This window comes from Chaetura pelagica, unplaced genomic scaffold, assembly GCF_000747805.2.
Source record: "Chaetura pelagica isolate M959 unplaced genomic scaffold, ChaPel_1.0 scaffold655, whole genome shotgun sequence".
Lineage (NCBI taxonomy): Eukaryota > Metazoa > Chordata > Aves > Apodiformes > Apodidae > Chaetura > Chaetura pelagica.
Window position 1 is genome coordinate 918,742 of NW_009953225.1, and position 22,463 is coordinate 941,204.

The 22,463-nt window shown below is 43.0% G+C and overlaps 1 protein-coding gene across 1 annotated transcript in view; it reads right to left on the bottom strand.

Annotated features, from left to right (window-relative positions):
• HMCN1 (hemicentin 1) overlaps nucleotides 1-5,242 on the bottom strand; it is a 193,881-nt gene extending 188,639 nt beyond the window's left edge. The window contains exon 1 of the mRNA XM_009997856.1: nucleotides 5,221-5,242. Coding sequence (XP_009996158.1) covers nucleotides 5,221-5,242 — 22 coding nt within the window. The remainder of the gene's footprint in view (nucleotides 1-5,220) is intronic.
• Between the last annotated feature and the right edge of the window lie 17,221 nt (nucleotides 5,243-22,463).

Below are 22,463 nucleotides of genomic sequence, written 5' to 3' on the forward strand. Positions count from 1 at the left end.
TGGGGCGGGGCCCCCCCCTGAGGGGCTGAGCACCCACCTGAGGGGCTGGGCATCCACCTGAGGGGCAGGGCATCCACCTGTGGGGCTGAGCATCCACCTGTGGGGCTGGGCATCCACCTGAGGGGCAGGGCATCCACCTGTGGGGCTGAGCATCCACCTGTGGGGCTGGGCATCCACCTGAGGGGCAGGGCATCCACCTGTGGGGCTGAGCACCCACCTGAGGGGCTGGGCATCCACCTGAGGGGCAGGGCATCCACCTGTGGGGCTGAGCATCCACCTGTGGGGCTGGGCATCCACCTGAGGGGCTGGGGACCCACCTGAGGGCAGGGCACCCACCTGTGGGCTGGGCACCCACCTGCAGAAGGTGAAGGTGGAGCACCGTGGTCAGCCCGAGGAGGAGAGATGAGTGTATTTGTTGTTTGATCGTTACAGACGCGTGATATGAGACTGAAATAGCTCTGATGTGCCCTCCTGCCCTGCTGCTTCTCTCTCTCGGGTTGCGCTGCCGCAGCTGCCACCTGACCCAGAGGCCAGACCTCCCGAGGCCCTTCCAGCCTGGTTTCCTCAGCTCCTGTACAGTCACTTGCAGTGACTACTAAGTGGATAGAAAAGACCCCAAAACGGGATCAGGACCACAGCTCCAGGCACAGGTGATCTCTGGCACAAGAAAAATAATAGACAATCAATAAAAGAAGGTAAGTGGGCACCTGGTGTGTTTAACCTTGCACGGGTGATGGAAGAGATTAAAGAACTCCTCAGTTATTTCAGGTGCAGCTGTGTCCCAGCAGGCACATAAATACCTTTGTAAACCTGATCCTAGGTGGCTGACCCAATGCCACACAAAAGGCTGGGGTAGGGGGGAAACCCAGGAGCCAAATTACAGAATCATAAAATCGTTTTGGTTGGAAAAGACCTTGAAGATGTTTGAGTCAGATCCACGTGGCTCCAGCTCACCTCTGAGCTGCTGTCACCAGCCTCCCCTCGGAGGCTGCACCGTGCCCTGGGGTGGACATCACTTTGTACACTTCGTTTGCAGCGGGATGAGCGAGGTGGGGGAGGCAGGCAGCACCTGATGCAGCTCAGAAAAGTAGACCATGAAGTAGAACTTATCTCATTAGTTTCTCCCCTTGTTCTACTAATCTTCAAACCGGTGCTAAAACCGTGCTCAAAACATCTTATTGTGACTGGAAAATTAATCATGTAGAAACACTGCTTATCCTAATCAAGTTACAAGCCTGGAATTGAATTATAAAAAACAGATGTTTACATTCTTTCTCCCCTTCAGCACTGATGTCATGAGAAGGAAGCACATAACCAGCACTGTGCAAAGCATTCACAATAAAACCCCAAACCATGGAAAACTTGCCTCATCTGTAACTCTGCTAGCAGAAAACTCAGACCAGGTTTGTCAAAAATATTCACAAATCTTCTAAGTAGAGATGCATTCAAGCCATAAAATAGGAATATTTATTTTGAACCTAAAGACTGGCACCACTGGGATTTAAGGCTTTCGTTCAGCCCTTGATGCCAATGAATTTGGGTGACATTTCTCCTCACAGAGAAAGCCTTCATGTTCTTTCTGTCTTAAATTATTATTTAGATGTAAACAAGTTAGAACAAAGCAAGTGTCTCTATGAAAAAACAGACTTCTTGGACACATAGTGTTGCATCTCAAAAAAAAAGAAGAAAGTGATTATATCATGGGTTTTAAGGCACAATATAAAGAAAGACCTTAATTTCTTAAGAGTGGAAACTGGTATTTATTTTGGTTGCCTAACACTTTCCACTATAAAATATCCTTGAACTTTGGAAGCTCTAGCACTATTATTCACAGCAGGCCTTTGAAATGTGCAGGAAGAAAGCCCCGCAGCAAGAGGAACAATTATTTTTTCTTCTCCAATGAAATGATTTTCGTAGTTTGCCAAAGAATCATCTATTAAAAAAAAATAAAATATCACTGTGTTCCTTTTGACATGCTCTACAGAGAAGTTTTGACAGCATGCCAGAACAATAACGAAGCGCAAACACTGTGAGGTCAGGCCCATGCCACTGTCAAAGCCCACTGCAGCACCAACATCTGGAGATGATCAGGATGGGGGGCCAGAGGGGGAAGGGGAGCTGGTTGGGGGCACACCCCGGGGATTGAGGTGCCCCCACTGCCCCACACACCCAGCCACAGCAGCCTTCCCTTCCACCTTCACCATCCCCAACAGCGCCTCAGCAGCCCTTCTGCATCCACAGGCACTACAGCTATCTTGGATGCTTTCATCCTGAATTTGAGCATTTCTAGCATCACCTTGATGTTCTTTTCATGCCTGTTTTGGGGCTGGAATTTGACATTTTGTTTATGCGCCTTGGTAGCATAGAGGAATTCAAGAGATGTGGACTTCATTGTCTAATTCCTTCCCATCACACTCGTACATTACCACTCTGTGAGCAAAGTGTCACCCGTCTAGATAGTTGCAAACTGGATATTTATCCTGGATAGCTGTAAATTGTTAGATCAGGTGGAGTAAAGAGTTACATCATTTAACTCTTTCACTCTTGTCTCATCTTCTTGTCTCATATATCAAAACTATACAACTTTTGGGGAAAAATATACTAGTTTAGAAGACTGGGAAGAAAATCAAGTACTTTTCACCCTTTGGGCTATTGTCTGAATCTGCTCTATTTTATAATTTGCAGATAAATTGATTACTGCCCAATGGCTGCTAATGAAGAGAGAGCTGCTGGTTTCAGCCTCACCCACAGTAAACAAGAATCCACTGTGAAAACTGAAGTTCCTGTCTGAAGGAGAATATCAAGATGATTGTTTTTAAAGCTGATGCTACAACTGCTGCTACCAAAACAGATTCTTCTCCTGGGATCCCATGGACCACTCTCAGCAGGCTGCATCTACCAGAGCTCTTTCTCACGACACCTCTTTTCTGGTCAGCAAGTTCTGCACATATCCCAGATACTCTGAACTGCTTTGTCCACAGACATTTGACAATATTTTTTTTCCACTGGAACTCCATATGCATTTAAAGCTTTTATTCCCACTCCTCCTCAAAGTCCCATCCCTTCTTTTCTCTTTTCTTTGTTTGAGCTTGATTAATTGTTGTGGAAAAGGAGGGAATCATTGCTGTTTGTTTTGGGCATCTGGTTTTGGCTCTCTCTGTGAGAACTGTATGTATTGTATAGCAAGATCTCTCCAGTTCACAGACAGTGTGTTTTCTTAGTCAGTCTTTAGTCCTGTCTTTGCATTTTATATATATTGACACTCTAGTCCTGCCTGTGAGAGGTACAACTTCATATTTATCAAAGCCATTCACTGCTCTAAAACACAAAATGACGTGTCGAGTCTCAAATTCTGTACTTTGAAGTAGCATGCAGGCAGAACCTGTGCTGGTTTGGGGAAGGACAGGGTTAAAATGCCATCTGAGGAGAGGAATGCTACACCAGGAATTAGCAGGTATGCTGAGGAGTCTGAAACCAGGCAAGGCAGCTCACTGGAGCTGCTGCTAAGAGACCTGCAAGGAAAGACAAACGAGCAGAAAAGAGAGGACTGATAGATTAATCTTCAGTTACACGTGGCAAAATCTCCGCATTCATCTGCAAAGACCATGAAAAGCCCAGCATTCCTTTTGGGGGTAGATTTTGTCATGTGAGCTCCATTATACGATGAGAGTTGAAACTCCAAAGTGATCAAGTAAACACTGACATTTTTCCAGGCAGTGCCTTGTATTTTTTCAGCCGTGCAGCTGGTCTCACATTTAGAGCACTTGCTTTTAGTGTTCGCCTTGCCTTTCCTCTCTGTGACCACAGCATTTTGCCTGATGGAGTTAAAAGCTTTTCTCCAGACAGAAGAAGATAGCCTTTATTCCCAATGATCTCGAGGTCTCTCAGTGTTTTAGTCGCAGGAGATTCACATCTTCCTGTGAGATACTTTACCTTTGCCAACAATCCAAAACCTATGGCTTAGGATCAAAATGGCATGTATGGAACTTTTGCTGGGCTTCGAGCTTCTGAATCTTCAGAGTGGTCACATATTGTAAGTTTCTTCCCAAATCCATATGACTGGAAACCACCTGCTTTTGTTAATAAAAGAAACCTGGGATTCTGGCATGATCACCTCTCTGCAGGAATCAATGCTTTTATTAGGTAATCCAGATTCCAAAAACCTGCAGCTTTCTGATCTCCTCTTTTCCAAAAGGTTTGTTTGGATCTACAATCAAGCTAAGGGCTATATTCCCTACTGCTACCCTCCAGCTATCAGTGAACAGATATAAGCTGGACCCAGAACTGTACTTAGAGCTGCTCACACCTACAATGTCTGCCTGAATTCTGACCATTCAGTATCTTCTGGTCACGGCGTCCTTTTTCAACTCAGGCTGTATCATGAGCACAGCGATGCTGGAGTTTTAAGGGCTTTGGCAGTTCATGCCTTACAGCTACCTCTGAGCAGACAGGTGAATGTTAGTGATTCGATGTGTTCCGGAAACATTTCTAGATGATAGACAGCTTTTACTGTAAAAATTGTAAGAAACAGACATCTGTGAGATGCCACATATTAAGAACTGTAAAGAAGCCAGAAGTCTCTCGAAGATAATATTTTGCAAGTTTCAATCTCCTTTCTCTGCTACACATAAGTTTGCTTATATATAGATGTCAGTTTGATTCACAGTTCAACATGTTTCAGAATATCAGATAATAGTGAAAAAGAGCAAGACACAAGCAGTAAGTAGCTGTAGCAACTGGAGTAGTTTGTTTAATAAACCCTGTGCCTGAGCCAAGAGACCATTTCACCCTGCTATAGCACTGAATCATCTCTCATCTGCAAGATGAAATCACTTTGCTTTTGGTTATAAAACATTTGTTTTATAAAACAGGTCATCCTGTGATCATGACATAGAAGCAAAAGCCAGGGGCCAAAAGTTTTGTTTCTTGGCTTAGAAGCAGACTTACTGTCTTTATAAATACAATAATGCATCAAGAGCAGGACCAAGTTAGGACCTGCTCTGCTGCTTCCATGTTTACTTGGGAAAAAAATAAATAAATAAAAGAGTAGATAAAATGATGGGTGGAGAAACAGAATTTTCACAAGTATAGAGCCTGTAGCCACTGGACAAGGCACTCTTGATCCCCTTATCAATCTTTACTCTCTGCATTTTAGACTAAGCACTTGTGAGCACAAAGTAAAATGCATTTCAATTCAACATGTCTTTACAAAATCTGTACACTCCATAACCTTGAGCTCCATGGTCCCCTTCATATTAATGGCAAATGAAAGCAGAGAAGGACTAAATGACTTGCTGTGTGACTTCCTTGTCACATAGGAAATCTGTGGCAGAAATGGTGAGGAACACAGACCTAAATTTCACCTTCCTTAAGATCATTATTCTCCTTCCTCTATACCTCAAGATCACCTGGCACTAACAGGGGATTATGCATCTCTTTCTGCCTCAAATGTTTGTAGGGAGGGAAACACCAGCAAAATACAAAACACCTGTTATTTGCTGTAGAGATAGCCTTGAAAGAAAAAATACTCAGTATTTTGGTTTTTTTTTCCATTGTGAAGTTATGTGAGTTTTGCTAGTCTCTTTCAGAAGGTTTGATAGCTCAGTTTCTACCACCAGCTACCTTTTTCCTTATTATTTGCAAGGTATTTTGTTGGCATTCTCTTGACTACAAAGAACCTGTACTCGGAATCACTTCTTGTTTTTAATTGCAGTCCAAATGTTGTCGGGTTTAGAAATATCTACACCATGTCTAAACAGCTACTAAGAAACATGCTTCTCGTTAACCTGTATCAGAGTGCTATTTTAAGATATTAAATATCTACTGAACAACCTAATGTATTTCCTTATGAAAACAAGGGCAGTACTGTCACGCACTGTAAACAAAAGAACCACACCATAAAGGTAATTTTTCAAGCTCAGCTTCATGAAAATCGGTAAATCCTCTACTTGAATTTTTCAGCTTCTGCACACCTGAAATCCCTGCTAACTCTCCACAAATCAGAACTATTTTTGCCCAGAGTCATGTAATCATGCAAACTTGACTTTATGTTAAAGATGGTGCATGAGGCAGCAAGGCCTCCATCATACCAAAAATTCAAATAACTCCACCGGCCACACATGTCCCCAGCCTGCCTAAGCACTTTAAGCTCCTTTTCCAGTCCATGAGTGACAGCTCAGCCTTAATTTATTGCTAATAGAGGGAGTCAGAGGTGAGCAGTTCATCCAGGGACATCTGTGCAGCAGACCCCCACACCTGGCCTGGGGATGATGAATGCCACTTATTCAGTAGCAGCCCTATGCTACTCTGTGTGGCTCCACTGCTTTACTTACAGAGATCTGTTTGCTTCTGAGTTTTAATTTAAACTCTTGAGTCAGGACTTTAGAAAGAATATCACTCTTGTCACCTGAAGGTCCTTTTTGAAATCATTACTCCAAGACCACAGGAGTTAGGTTTCCAAAAAGATTGTTTCCCTGCAACTACAAGAGAAGGCAGAGCCTCCCAGATCCGAGGCATGCAACACAATATAGTACAGACCTCCTGTACCAAGGGGGAGAATTGCACCCATGGCCTTCCATCAAATGGCACACGTACAGAACTGGATGTGTAGATGTAACGAAAGGCGTAAGCTCACGTTACAACACATTTACTGCTTTCACCACCTGACTAATTGCCTGTTGGGCACAGGAGTTTTTCCAGAACTCCTGCAGCACTATTATAAAGGTATTCCAAAAATGTCATCATTGCCAATGATTGTATTTGCAAGGATTTCAAGATATTCTACAGGCCAAGTCAGGATTTGCAATGGAGTTTACAAACAATTAGGCAACCAGGCTGTGTTACGAAAATAACTGTAGCAAGTTGAGGTTGTACTTCAAGAACACCACCTCCCTCTACTGGTAAATCGGAACGAAATGTTTTTTAAATTGATTACAAAGTATGGATTTTTACTGTTATTTTAAATAAAGGTAGATAATAAAATATGATAGATAATAAAATATGCTATAAAAAAACCTTAAAATATAAGCAGAATTTCACTGAAACACACATGGACATGAATTAGGTATATATTTGTCACTGTTCTAACAGAATTAGTCTAGCAAAATACAGCTTTACAACCTCCTGCCTTGCAGGCAAGCAGCAGCATTTCCTGGCTGACAACCAGAATAAGAACCCAAAAGAGGAGGAAATTACTTCAAGTATCATAATCGTCTGTTGCCACTTTGCTCCTTTACATTTCTACAGCAAGACAGCCCTAAATATTGTCAGGCATGTGAAGTGTGTTCTTCTGGCACTTGAAGAAACTAAAGGCTCCCGATTCACCATTCACCATTTTTGAGTGACTTATTTTAGTCTGCTGTTTCAGTTTTTACATTTAAGCCCATAAAGACCAAAGCTTCCTTTAAAATCCTGCCAGCCTCTAAGTTAGCACCTCTCCAGTAGTTACCAAGTATAACTTTCCAAGACCTCTAAGTAGCTGGAGAGCTAGTTTTATTACCAAGATGGCCTTTATTCTCCACAGTCACACTCTTCTTGGCACAATGGAGACATTCTTATAACTTGGAATATTTCTCACATAATTTTTTTTCATTATAGCCTGATGCCCCTTCTACTGAGAAATGGGAGACTTTTGTTAGGCAGATAATTTTTTAGGGTTAAAGGGATGAGATAAATAAGCATGGACTCAAGCTTTTTTTTCATAGCAAGAATAAAAAGCCTTTCATGGGAAAGCAGGATGAAAAAAGGCTTCCCCTGACAAAAGGTAGTTGTTATATGCATGCACACGTTACACACTCGGTCTAATTCCTCGTTCATCATGGCAGTTTCCTGGCAGTTTCCATTGCAACCCTGTTTTCAGGCCTCTGTTGTTTTGTTAGACTCACGGTCAGTCTGAATTTTTCCAAATAAAACATCTGCTTTGAGGTAATTTCTTGATCAACCAAAAGAACTCGGGTGTTTCCAAGAGCACTCACTGCCCCAGATAAGATCATCTGTCTCCTTCCCTGAATGGATTTTAAATGTAGACCTATGCAGAGAGCCAAATGGTGCCCAAGATATGAACCAGCAGTGCTGGGAGCTCTGCATCCCAGATGGAAAGAATACAACATCCAGAGTCAGCCTGAGTGAACCACTGCCAGCTGATCACAGCTGCTGCTCAGTTGCTGAGGAAGGTAGAGCCAGTTGAGGACCCAACCCATGCTCCACAGAGATGAACTGTGAGAGGAGTGTTGGGTTCAGGTGCTGCCAGCATCATCCTGCATGCAGCAAGCAGTACCTCCAAGCACACAGCTTGATGCCCTGGAATCAACTGAGCAACCTTAGCAATCATCCCTGTTATTAGGAGCTCGTTTCTTTTGTTGAAAATTGAATTGCTTTAGTCTAAAAGGTTCAAATGTACTGTTTCCTACAAGGCTCTGTATTTGCCAACTCCAGTCCCTCGAACTACAAGCATGCCTTTGCCACTTAGGACTGTGACTCAGATTTTCTCTTATTTGGGCACTACAGGAAGCAAGCTCAATTCTGCTTGAATAAAAACAGCCAGAGTGAGGTACAGCCCTTGGCTGTAAAAGCTGGAGACCATGAGGCACAGGTGTCCCTGCACACACATCTCTTTCTGGCCTGCATAATTTCACATTCTCAGATCCTTATGCACTACAAATACCACCCAGCATCTCTACTGCGTTAAACTGTACAACTGTAGAAGAATCTCACGTTCTTTTCACAAAACACAGATGTTTGGACAGAGCAGGATAGAAAAGAAAGAATGGTATCATGCCCTGTGTTCAGTGAATAAATATGTAATTGTAAAAGCTGTTAGTATGAGAAAGGGTTTTTTTCTTTCTTTTTGCCACTCCAGAGATAAGGATGCTCACACTGTGTGCCTGTTAGTGCCTCAGAGAGCCTGGAGAAAGGATTCAGGGAGGAAGGATATGTCATTTCCTTAGTAAAATCTAAAACAATGGACCTGGCTTGCCATATAAAGCTCCAAGTGAATGAAAATTTGCTTAGTTGTCCAACTCACCATTGAGTCTTCACCCATACCCACTCACTGAGATGCTGGGCAAGCAGGAGCCAAACTCATCTGACAGCTCAGAGGTGTCAGCCAGCTCCTTCCTCCACTGCTCCTGCTTCTCTGCATGATCTGCCAGCTCCTGCCTCTGACCAGAACTGAGCTCCCATCCTGGTAGCCTCAACCATCTCTGTTCATACAATGTTTCCAGAATAACTACAAGCAGGAGTTATCTGAGAAGTTATAAACCGATTTATCTTGGCAAGATTCCAAGCTCATTTGCGGAGACTGGAGAAAACCTAATTGTCCACACAAATGCCCAGAGCTGCAGCAGGTCTGCACAGCCCTTGCAAGCTTTTTGGCTTTACTTTGCAAAACACATCCTGAAGCCAACAAGGTTGTCTGCAGCTCCAGTGGGTGTAAAATGAGGTCCCATCTGGACCCATATGTTTAGAGAAGCACGGCAAAGCCCCTAGGTACTAGCAGTGTGGTGGTTAAACCAGTCGTAAGCAGCAGTGGAAATTCTCCTCTTGTCACTGGATCCCACCAGAGCACACAACGGTTGCAGTCAGTAGTTCAAGACCTCATCTCAAATGAGCTTTGCCAGTGCCATGTCACAGCTCCTCTCATAAAGCCTAACTTGCAAGAGAGAAACTTGGTTTGAAGCCAAACAACAGGGGCATATGAGAAAAGTGAGCCCATTCTACTCTAACTCAGAGCATCAAGTGACACTTTGGTCATTACCTATGGTTTGTCTCTGGGCCAAAAGAGTTAACTGCATATTTTCCTTACTTTGAATAGCTTGATGACAAGCTCTTTCTGAAGAACCCCGGTGGATTTTTTTTAAGCTTACATCCTGAATAACTAACATTAGCTGAGCTGGGAGAACTAATTGTTCCTGAAACTACAGCTGCTGGCCTAGAAACAAGAAAAGTTTCCGAGTTTCTGTAAGAAAATGATCATGGCTGTGCTTAAAAATACAAATTCCTAATTAACTGCTCAACTCTTTCCATGTGGTTACCTACTCCATTTAGATTGACCTACTATTTTGAAGTTCTGGGTCTAAGAGCCTAAAAGCAAAAGGTTGTCTGTTATGTAAAAAGGTAGCAGAAATAACATTGATTACAGTCAAACACAAACAACTCATTACCGGCCTGAACTGAAGCTCATGGGGATCAAGGGGCTTCTTCCCTTCACTTCCAGCCAACTTTGGATCTGACCATTGCTTTTTATACAGGCAATGGGTTTGGACCCAGTGCCAGTTGCTACTTCAGCACAAGAGAGCACATGAGAGGCTATAGACAGACCAGAATAGTTACAGCAACTCCACATTTCTCCTATTTGTGCTCTGAATTTCCATTATGAAGTTTTCTCAACCCATTGATTCAGTGTCATGTATATTGTCATGTCCAATACAAATGTAGGGACTAGACTGGCAGGACTGTTGCTTAAGCCCATAGGTGCACAGGCAAAGCTCTGCATGACTTCCTTCAACCTCTGTCTGCACCCACTAATAAATGTGATCATTTCCATGACTTTCAGAATCCAGTTAGGTAAACACTCCAAGACCTCTCCTCTCCAAGGTTCGAAGATCAGCAGAGATGGAGGGAAAATATCCCTTACGTGTTTGTCAGCTACATTTTGTCTAAAAGGAAGTCAACTTTAACAGCTACAAAAAGGATTTTACATTCTAAAAAAAAGTCACTACTGCTACTAAACTTCTGGGGGTTTTTAGGTTGGTTTTTGTTTTTTGTTTTTTTTCTTATATCTAGGGAACATGGTTTAATTGCTGCCTACAGTGCATTTCGAGTGTCTGTAAAATACACATAGTCTATTTGTCCAGAATTCCTGAGCTGTTGTAAAGATTTTCAAGTTCTTCACACTTTAATAACTTCAAATATAAACGTTATGTGTGTACAATACAATTATTCATGGGAAAGTAATGCAGCAGATTGTTTCTATTACACTTCACGAATGCCAAGATAAAATGTATTCCTGGTTAATAACACCAGTGGTAGTATGCAGGGGTTGTGAATATCCTGATCAGAGCTTCCCTGCAGCCTTTTTGAAATGCTTATTTCAGTCACTTCAGTTCCTAGTTCTTGCAGTTCCAGTTTTATTTCTGCATCTTTTGTTCTTGGTAAAGTGTTTCTAAGTGCACTTGTCAAAAACACAGTGAATGCATGACAGCAGAGAAATACAGCATTTAGGAGCTGTCTTGTGGCTTCATGTGGACCCTTCTCCAGGAAAGAGCTCCATCTGATGGGTCTGAGGGTCTCGACAGAAAAGAGGGGCAAAAATAAACCCTGTTATCTGGTGTTTTGTAAGCTTTCTTTCAGTCTAACTACACTAGTACTATTTGATTTTCAACTTATTTCTCGAAAGACTCTTTCCTGTAATAGCTTAAACTATTTGAGACAGTTCTTTTCAAGGGACAGTGTAAATGGGGGAAGATGAAAATATGTGTTATGTCCAGGAGAACTGTACACAGACTGGTGAGGAAGATCATACACACTCACCAGCACAGACAAAAGGCTGCCCTAACTGCTGTTCCCCATGGCCTGCCCCTGCTGGCAGCAAGGACAGTAAGAAATTAGGGAAACCTCCTTTCTCCCATGACTGTAACCTCCTCAGCACAGGCAGACAGCACAGCCCAAAGAAATGTGGAGACCACCAACACAGTACGTAAGAACTTTGATTGTTCCCCACTCTCCTGCCTGATGAAGACACCACCATAAGTGGTCTTTTTCACCCCCAGAGCTCCAAGGGGGAACCAAGCTTTAACCTCCCTGCTGCAGGGTGATGTGAGGGTGCTCCTGAAGCACTGAGGCAGGGACAGAGGCTGTGGAATCTTTCCAGCCGAGGTCCCGGGGCCAAGTCCCCCCTGCCCACATCGTAAAACGACACCAAGATGTGTGAGCAGGGACACACTGTCCATGGGAAGGCAGTCTGCCTTGATGACAATTCACTTCCAAGTAAACCGGAGAGAAGAGACAGGGAAAGTGCAACATTCATCAACTCATCATCCAACCAACCCTTTCTGTTCTTCACCACGCTACATAGTGCAACTTTTCTTACACAGCCTCAGTAACTGAAGGAGCCAAGAATGGATCTTTGTAGATTAATAAATACTAGAATGCAATATCTAGAATGTATTTTAGAAGAGGCTGTACAGTAGAAGGCATCACTGAGAGACTATTGCACATCTTCAATTAAAAAGTTCATCTGGACACAGAAGTCTTACTCTTTCTTGCAAAATAAAATATTAAAAGGTTTCAGTGCCTGGTGCTAAACAAAGACATTTAATTCCACTGATTCTGAGTTTGTTCTGCAGCATTTCAAACTATCTTTAGCTAACAAAACAGCTTTCAGAAATTGCTGGGCAATAGGATCTTGCTTTAGAGCAAGACACCTCAAATAAACTGTGCACTGGTATCACTAAAACTTTTAGTTTAGTGATTAGAGCTGTTTTCTCTGTATATTGAGTGAGCTTTGGATGCACAGAACTCTCAAGCAACAAACAGTCATGTTATTTCCCTGATACAACTTTAGTTTTTCTTTTGGGCTTTAAATTGGTTGTTACCTGGCATTCAGAATTTGAAGTCTTATAGCTATAATGACTAACAGGTGTCTAAGTTATCAAGCTACATTTTTATGAACCAAGCAGAAGCTGCTGCACCAAATATTGCTTAAGCAGCATGGTTACAGCTCTGCTTTCTAATGTTTACCTCCTGGTGCCAGGACACAGTAACAAAGGTATAGATTAGATATGGGATCTAATTCAGAGACAATTCCAGGATCTCATGGTGGGAAACAAGGTGGCATTTGCATGAACCCAAAGGCACAGCAACTCCAAGATACCAGGACTTGTATTCCTCTGAGCATTGAAATGGAAACTGTGGGTAAAAAATGTGATGTGCTTATCTTCCACCCAGGGCAATTTTGCCAGAGAATTGTGTTATGGGAAGATAAAGGGAGTTATCTGTACAAAAACAAAAGTTAGATAAATTTCTAAGTTGTTTATATTGTCACCAGATTTCTGCAGAAGGTTAATATTGAAACAAATAGTATGACATACTGAAGGTTTAGATGGATGAAATCATGAAGTGACCCACTGTTAATTTCTAATAAATATCAATAATTACAGAATTTAGATTGGTCACACTCTTTTAAAATTGACTTGGCAGAGAAAGAGGAGATATTTGATGCAGCCAAACCTAGTTAAGAGTCTTGATGAAGCTTATGCTTTTTTCTTTTGGAGAGCAAGTAAATGCATACAAATTGAGAATATTCATGTGATCAGGGTACCAAAGATCAATTTTATTTGATTTTTTAAACAAAACTCTCTTTGCAGAACATATTCAAAGACCTTGCTAAGTGGGGAACTAGAATTAGTACAAATCCCAGCAGAATACCAGCTCTCATGATCAAAAACAAATATGTAATCTCAGCAGAATACCAGCTTCCATGTTCAAACACAACTATTTCAAACACAGCTGTGTCCACTCCTGTCCTGAGAATCAGTTCATATTTCCTTGGGGACAGGGGCCAGAGATGGAAGAGGTGGGAATGACAGAACAGGTTCTGTTTAAAAGGGTGGCCTAATGCATGGCAGTTGTGTTTGTCTCTTGCCTGGAAACAGCACGTTTGGGACACAGCATAATTGCTTCAGAAGGTCCAGATAATCAGGGTTGGGAAAGGAAGCAGGGACTCAATCACTAACAATAATATGGTACAACTTGAATCATGAGTAATTCTCTAATGCTACCAGAGTTTCTACTCTCCTTTCATCAGGTACTATCACCAGACACAAGAAGAGATGGGGAGAGGCATGACTGGAGAGCAGAGCCCTGCAGGAAGGAGCCAGGGTTACTGATGGGCAGCAGACTGAGGGGGAACCAGCAGTGCCCTGGCAGCCCAAACTGCACCTTGGGGGCATCAACACAGCAGGACTTGCCAGCCAAGAGAGGGGATTATCCTGCTGGATTCAGTGTTGGCGCAGCCTCACCTCGAGCACTGTGTGCAGGGCTGACCTCCACCACTTCGGAAGGACATGAAGGTCCTTGAATAGGTCCAGGAGAGGGTGACAGAGCTGGTGACAGGACTGAACAGCCTATCCTGCGAGGAGCAGCTGAGGACTCCGGGTTTGTCTAATTTGGAGAACAGGAGGCTGAGGGGTGACCTCATGGATCTCTGCAGCTTCCTGAGGAGGGGATGTGGAGAAGGAGGAGCTCTCCCCCACACTCTTCCAGTGATAGGGGAACTGGGAATGGTTCACAGGTGCCCCAGGGGAGGTTTGGTCTGGACATTAGGAAGCCTTTCTTTACCAGGGGAGTGTTAAAACACTAGGACAGGTTGCCCAGACAGGTGGTCAATGCCCAGAGCCTGGCAGTGTTGAAGAGGCATTTAGACAATTACCTTAGTAACATGCTTTAACTTTCGGTCAGCCTTGAAGTGCTCAGGCAGCTGGACTACAGGACTGTAGTAGGCCTCTGCCAATTGAAATTATTCTCTCCTGTTTAAAATTTGGTCAACTATATCTAGTCAAAAGTTTCTACAAGCAGTTTCCAGTGCCATCTCTTAGCCCACAGCCATGTACAAAAATACACCTCTTCTGCCATCTGAGGTATTTCCCTGCAATACTCCTCAGCTGCTTTTCCCTTTGCCCACATGGCCACTCCAGTCTGATGACTCCATAGGTCTGCTAAAGGTGAAGAAAAGTGTGCCCAACAACACAAAGGAATGCAAACAGCATCCTCCTCCTCCTCTTTTCAATCTCCTTTGGAAACACAGAGAACTGAGTTGCTGGCAGATGCACACATTGTCTCTGGAGACTCCCAGTGTCAAAGTTTCTCTGTTACATTCTTTGTCAGCAAAAGGCCAGCAGAGCTTCCAGTCCATGGCATTCCATGGCACAGAGTGCTCTGACAATCCACTGTTTATAAACAGCCCCACACTGTCCAACAGCAACACAACAGCTTCTCAAGGTGGTGCTTCCCTTAGCCCTGAGTAGGAATCACCACACAAAAGGCTGATGTGAAATGAAACTCTGCCTTTGAAGACAGTTTCTCTCTCTTTAAGCCACTGACTTTTTCTCCTTATCTCTTTGAAGGACTGGCAACAATTTATACAATTTGATGTCTAACAAAAACCAAAAAACAAAAATAAGGTGCTCCACAAGAGACAACAACTGGAGGCAAGAGCTCAGGTCTATCTAAAACTACCAGCTTTTGTTGCATCCACCATCAGCATTTAGCAGCAAAATAAAACTCAGTGTTATAATAGTGCTTTCTAAAACCTACCAGTGGGGAGTGAACTGTGTGGCCGATTAGACAACCAAAAGGAGGTTTTCTTATGTTCTATGGAGAGCATTTCTATTTTCTTACTCCTGAGGGTGGATGACGTGCCTGCCTGGTTTGTGCAGTGACCTGCCTTGCCACTAAGTAGATTAGTATTGCTCAGACTGAACACATTCCTACCCCGACCTCTGAAGAATAAGCAGACGACAGCAGACTGGATCACCACCAGCAGCCTCTGAGCAGCTCTATCAGCCATCCTGGAGAGAATTCTCTTGTTTCAGTGTCTGAGTCTGTGTCTCAGTACCCACCAGCAGCAACCACATACTGACTCGCTCCAAACCAACCAAGTATTGATTTGAAATAGTTACCTGTGTCAGTGACCACTTCGGTGTCGAGGGGTTCCCCTTCTCTGCAGTTTTTCACTCAGGATCCACTCAGAAAAATAACTGTATCAAAAGCATGATATACAGCTGGTGTATTGTCCCTTACTGGGTCCTCAACATGCTCACACACTGCTTTTCTACGTGGCAGCTCTGAAACACACACGGGCTCTTTTCTTTTTGCCAACCATCCTAGCAATAAGGGCCTGCAGGTCTCATTACACCACAGTTACTCTCTGCTGTCTTAGGGTGACCAGCAGCTGGGAAACTGGTTTGCCCTGCAAATGTGGGTTTGATGCACAGCCCAGTGCAAAGCTCTAGCACCTCTCCTCTCCCTGGTGCTGGCCACCATCATTTTGTCACTCTGATGAATCTTAGCACCAAGTCCCAGAAGAGCCCAAGAGCCCACCACTTTTCACATCCCAGTATGTTTTTAAGGATTCAGAAAAGGCTAAAGCAAGAAGACAGTGGCAAAGCATAGAGCTCGATTTTTCAGTTTTCGAACCAAAGGATGTGAGCGGTGCTTGCAGCTCCAAAGGCTGCAGGTTTCACAGGAGCAGCCACAAGGTGGAGATCTCTACAACAGCTCAGGCCTGGCTGCTGTGAACATGAACCCTCCCTCTCTGGGGCTGGGGCTGCTCACCAGGGGCTGCAACCACCGCTCCTGCAGTGCTGGAGGTGGCACAGGGAGGTGCTTCTCCTGCCAACTGCTTACAAAGGCCATCCAGTGCCACCAAGGCTAACCTGGCCGGCTGGGGAGAACCATTTTCAGTCGTGTTCAGAAACACATCTGTGTTGCTGCAATCCATTTATATTTTTTGACAGAGATTCTCAAAGATTGGTGCCTTGGGGCTGAAAGATTTGCTTTTGAAAACATTCGTACTATTTTATAGGTTCCTATTCCTATTTTTTTCCTCAATTAATAAAAGAGGGTGAGGGAGGAACAAATGAATTTAAAAGAGAACCATTAGCTAGAATGAAAGATGCTTCCAAAACAGATTCATTTTATGGCTTTGAAAAAGAAAATATATAAATCTATGTTTCCCCAACAGGAAAACAGATGTGATACTATACTTTGCTACTTGACAAATTATCTTTAAGGAGTTTCATTTTTCCTTCAATGTTTAAAAGTTATGATTAACATTGCTACTTATTTGACCTACTCTTAAATAGTAGCAATAGGACATGCTGGAAGATGGCAGCTCTGTGCAGACTTCTTTACCTGCCCCTCTTCAGCTATCTAAGGTAGATGGGAGAGGAGCCTTTAGAATAGACCTGAAATTTTATTGTTCCTAACCCAAAATCATTGAGTACAGGTACGAGGTTAGTCAAATTCTTAATTGTCTCCTATAGAGAAAGAGCAGCTCTAGGGAGGTTCTCCTCTCCCTCTACTCACACCTTGAATCCTGTATCCCATTCCAGGTTCTCCAATTCAAGAGAGACATGGATTAACTGGAGAGAGTCCAACAGAGAGCTACAGGGATGAACAAGGGGCTTGAACATCTCTCCTATGAAGAAAGGCTGAGAGAACTGGGGCTGTTTAGTCTTGAGAAGAGAAGGCTGAGAGGGGGTCTTATTAATGTCTATAAATACCTGAGGGGTGGGGGTCAAGAGGAAGGGGCCAGTCTCTTTTCAGTGGTGCCCAGTAATAGGACAAGGAACAATGGGTATGAGCTAGAGCATAGGAAGTTCTACATCAACATGAGGAGAAATTTCTTTACTGTGAGGGTGACATAGAATTGAAACAGGCTGCCCAGAGAGGTTGTGGAGTCTCCTTTTCTGGAGACTTTCAAAACTCACCTGGATGTGTTCCTGTGTGACCTGTCTGAGGTGATCCTGCTCTGGCAGGGGGTTGGACTAGATCATCTCTTGAGGTCCCTTCCAACCCCTCACATTCTACGGTTTCATGATTCTAAAAGGGACACCAACATGGCCAAATGTGACAGCAATATTAGCAGCACTGTAAGGCAAAGTATAAGTGGAAGGTGCCAGACTAGCATTCTCCTGTCCATCCTACAGCAGGCACCAGCAGAGACCTTTTGGGTCTGAACAAGTACCAGCAGCACCTGATACAGTCTTGCATTAACTGTCCTTTGACTTTTACCAGAACTGTCACCAAACAAACAGTCCAGGAATTTTCTGGGACACCTTTTTACCTTTTAAAGTATTGAAACTCCAAACTGTTAGTATATTCCCCATTTTCTTCAGGCTGTGTCATAAGTTAACATTAACAGTTCTGAGGAATTCCAGAAAGCAATAGGTTAAATTAAAACCAGCTGATCTAGACTGAATTGGTTCAACTTCCCCCCAACAGTTTTGCCTGTATTTTGAATTACACTGTCTTTTTGTCTTAGCAGAAGGGCTTTACGTGAAAAGCAGAAAGTTATATTTTATATGCTTGTGTTTGAGTTTTTGCTTAGACATAGAAGCAGCTGTAATTTCACTAACTGGGGTTATACATAGTCTATATATAGGAAGTAGCAGGTCATGGATCTAATTACAGACTCTAGAATTAAGTATATTAATGCAGTAGGAATTGATATTTTGGGGGGGAAAAAATAAAAGGCTGAAGATCTTTGTGCTATACTCTGATGAAACACAGCAAGGGTCTCCTTCAGGAGGAATAATGCAAAAGGCTATGATGTAGTATGTATAATGCACATCAGGTATTATTTATGCTACAAAGTCCAGAAATCATGTTGTTAATTCTGCTGTACCATCACATCTCCTCTCCATGCTCCATTCTTTCAAGAACAACCCAGTATTCCTCATTAATAACACACACACACCCATCTGGTGATATTTAACCTGGCAGTTGCTGGTTAAACATTTAGAGAGTTATGAAGTCTCGTTATGTTTTGTAACTAGTTCCAGATCTCAGATTTAGCTGATCACACAAGAATCAAGATTTTCATATAGAAAGTAGTCAAAGCTGTGAAGACCACACACTCTGGAAGCATCTACATGGTTCCAAAAAAGCCAGTCCTACAAAAATGCCCTCCCTCACCCCACGAGGAAAAAAATGTTTAAAAAGCAATCAAAAAATATTAAAACAACGTTAACATCTCAGTATCTTATTTTTTTATTGCACACTCTCCATTGGTATGTCATGGGACACAAATGCAGCCACTCCATCTCTGAGACACAGTCCTTCCAGATCATCTTGGAGGCATCTGCAGCAGAAAGCAACAGAGAATGTTAATTTCCATTCATTGTCTTGTATTTCTTTTCCTAGCAGATAAATCAAAGGCTGTAATGTCCATTTTTTAATCAAGCCAAACGTGCTCACAAGCAGTACTCTTTGAGAGTGTATTCTAACGTTTAAAATCTTGCACTACAACTATAGTAATACCCACTTAATTGACTGAAAATCCCTTGTGTCGTTTAAAAGCACAAACCTTTCTATAATGCTGATTACTATGATAAGAACTGCAAGACACTCCTTACAGAAGCTGTTTTGGATTTATGTCTTGTGTTTACTTAGATTAAGTGGTTTTCTACACAAAATAATCATTCTTGTAGTTCAGCTTTGCATTCACTGAAAACCAGTGAAGTGAACATACAGACATAGAGAGGGATATGAAAGTAATATTTCCATATTAAAGACAATGCAGAAACCTGATGTCTGTAGGAAAAGCAAGTTACAGCTTTTTCACATTAACTTCTCTGATTAATTTTTCTGCATTGCTGTAACAACTGCAAGGTATCAGACTCTTAAGGGAGGCTGCATTAGGTCTGTATTCATACAGGCCCAAGCCCTACTGCAGGGAGCAGGGGCTGTCTCGTGCCTGCTTCCCCAGCAAGCAGAGGGAATCCAGAAATTCAGCCCAGCTCTGGATGGGCATGTTTTGCATCAAAAGACAAACACAGTATAAAGCTTATGCTAAGACATGGCCTTCATGAAGTGCTCAGTGACCGGCTGGTCTGGCATGTCTCAGCTTTGTGATGCCTGTACAGAACCAGCTCTGTGAGGCACAGGGGCCAGGGTGCAGCCTGGTGGGGTGTCCTGCCTGGGCCACACACACCCCCCAGCCAAGGCTCTGGCAGCTGCTCCTGCCTGCTGGCAGCCTGCAAGACAGGATGACACGTCTGGTGCTGTGTGGCTTTTGGATTCTTGAGCTTTCTTTTGTACATCTGCTCCCATGTTCAATGTCTTCTTACATAAATACTGACAAAATGAACAGCAAAGCTGTTAGTGAGGAAAGATGGGTCTCCAGATACAAAGTCTCAATAGGCATCTGGTCTGGCTGAGTGAAGTATTTCTTGAATACTGGGTGTAGACATTTAATAAACCAAAGGCAAACCTCACGCCCCAAGAGCCTGTCTTGCAACAGCAGCAAGGCAGATGCTTGCACACAACTAATTCACTTCTCTCTACAATTTTATGTGCAACACACTCTTGTGCTCTAAACATATGGTGTCTCTTTCTCTGTCTGGCTTCATGCACATCCCAGATATTGAAATCAGAAACTGATAAGGTCAGGAGCTTTAATATGTTCAAGGTTTAGGGTGTATTTTATTCGAAGGAGCAAAAGATGGAAAAAAGAGGAAGGCTCCAAGAATGATCACCAACACAGGCAGCTTTGGAAAAATTAGTAAAAGAAAAAAAACAAACCCAGACAAAACATGCAGGAAGCCAACCAGCTGGTTCCAGTTCAGTACGAGCAGATACTAAACTTGACTCTGGCCCTTCTGTGGACAGATAAACTTTTTAGGTCTGCAGGTAATTTCTGCCATATTATTTTTTTTATGTTTATGCCTAAACTTGTTAGAAACAGATGAAACTGAACAGCAAAAAAATCCAAAGATTGCTCTTGTGCATTGCCAGATGCAGAACTACTGGACTGAAGGAAGTAAATCCTTCTTTAGGGTAGAGGATAATAAGAGCACTGACAGGCAATGAAAGGAGTGAAAAAAAGATGCATTAGAAAAAGAGTCCTGGCATGGATATAGATGTTTATGCCTAAACAGAAAGGGACGTTTGATTTCTTTCTGGCTGCCAATTATGAATAATAGCTAAGCTTCAGAATCATCTCTTTTGAAATTCCTTTCAAAACAACACCACATAGCCTGATCAAGACAAGTGTCCCATATCAGGGACATCTGGACTGGATGGCAAGACACGAACACAACTCATTTCAGCAAAAGCAGAATTTCTGTGGCACAGGTTACACATGAGAGACCAAGAGGAGATATCCCTCACTCACTCAGAATGAATGTCAGGAGAGGACATTCAGAAGAGAGAGTTCTTGCACAGACACTCAGTTCTCAGTTCTCCATTTCTAGGTTCTGCCAGTTTGAACATTTAAGGCATTTCCAACATGAACATGAACAAGAAACATGAACACTTGTATATCTCACCAGGAGTTTATCAGGTTAAACACAATGGGCACAGAGTAGAACAGCATTCCCTTTTCTGAAGCAAGGCTGCTTTCATTCTCAAGCAGATTTCAATAGAAGCAGTTATTCCAGGAATTACCTTAAAGGTTTCCACTGCAAGAGCTAAATAACATAGCAAGAGCAATGGTTTGCCACCTGACTTCAGCATCACCAGGGTTAGATATTAAGTATGAATAACTACAGCCTTACAACTTTCCTCTTTATTACCCACTATCTCCCTTATGCAACACAAATCTAAATAAACCAGAAAACAGTGACTCATACCCATCTACTGTGCACTAAACCCAATGGTATGTAACCTCATTGTTCAAACTTCAATAATTCCACTCAGAGCTATCTTTTGTTCCTCTGCTTTGGCAGGCAACCCACGTTAATACCCACAGAGACCATTAAATCTATAAAGCTCCTGAGTTTTGCGTGGCTCATCTTGTTCCAAAAGCTTATTACACAACCTAGCAGTTCTTTCATGGTACACCCTGACCAAGGAGGGATATATTGCTGCCTTGTGAAAGCTGTTCCAGCCAAGAGAGATGTTGAAGCTAACAAATTCCTGTTGGCTGCAGCTGGTACCTGGGCATTTTGCTATGGGCAGCCTCTGCGTATCGTGCAACTCCGATTGCTTAACTAAGGTAATTTTCTTTGCAAAGCATTAGCAGAGAGGTTGGAACCTGATGATCTTTAAGGTGCCCTTCCAACCATTCCGTGATTTTGTGTGATTTGCTGTTATCAATCCACACAGCCATCTTTTGGGGTAAGGAGAGACCTACACGCTGATCCAGCACTGTGAAACACTGTGAAACTTCTCTATTAAAAGCTTATTTTGTGAAGTGTTTCCTGGGACAGGCTACAGGACAGCAGCTGAAACTAAAGAACTCTGAACACTGACCTGGACCCTGGACAAGATATATTCTTCACTCTGAGGCTGGTGAGAGCCTGGCCCAGGTTGCCCAGGGAAGCTGTGGCTGCCCCATCCCTGGCAGTGTTGAAGGGCAGGTTGGATGGGGCTTGGAGCAGCCTGGGCTGGTGGGAGGTGTCCCTGCCCATGCAGGGGTGGGACTGGATGATCTTTAAGGTCCCTTCTAATCCAAACCATTCATTGATTCTCTGAGTCAGCCCATTTGTGCCTCAAGTTCTTCATTGCTTTGCTGAGGATAGCAAAAGCAAATTGAAATTTTTATTAGTATTTTCAAGGCACCTCATAAACAAAGTTTTACATCTCCAAGCAAATGGCAATGAAGTAATTCAGCAATGAGTTTCCAGATACCACATTCCCCTGAACAGAACCCATGACACACAAGGAGAGATTGAAACTATTGGGTTTGTTCAGCCATATGAGGAGAAGTCTAAGGGGAGATGTCTACAACCACCTTGTGG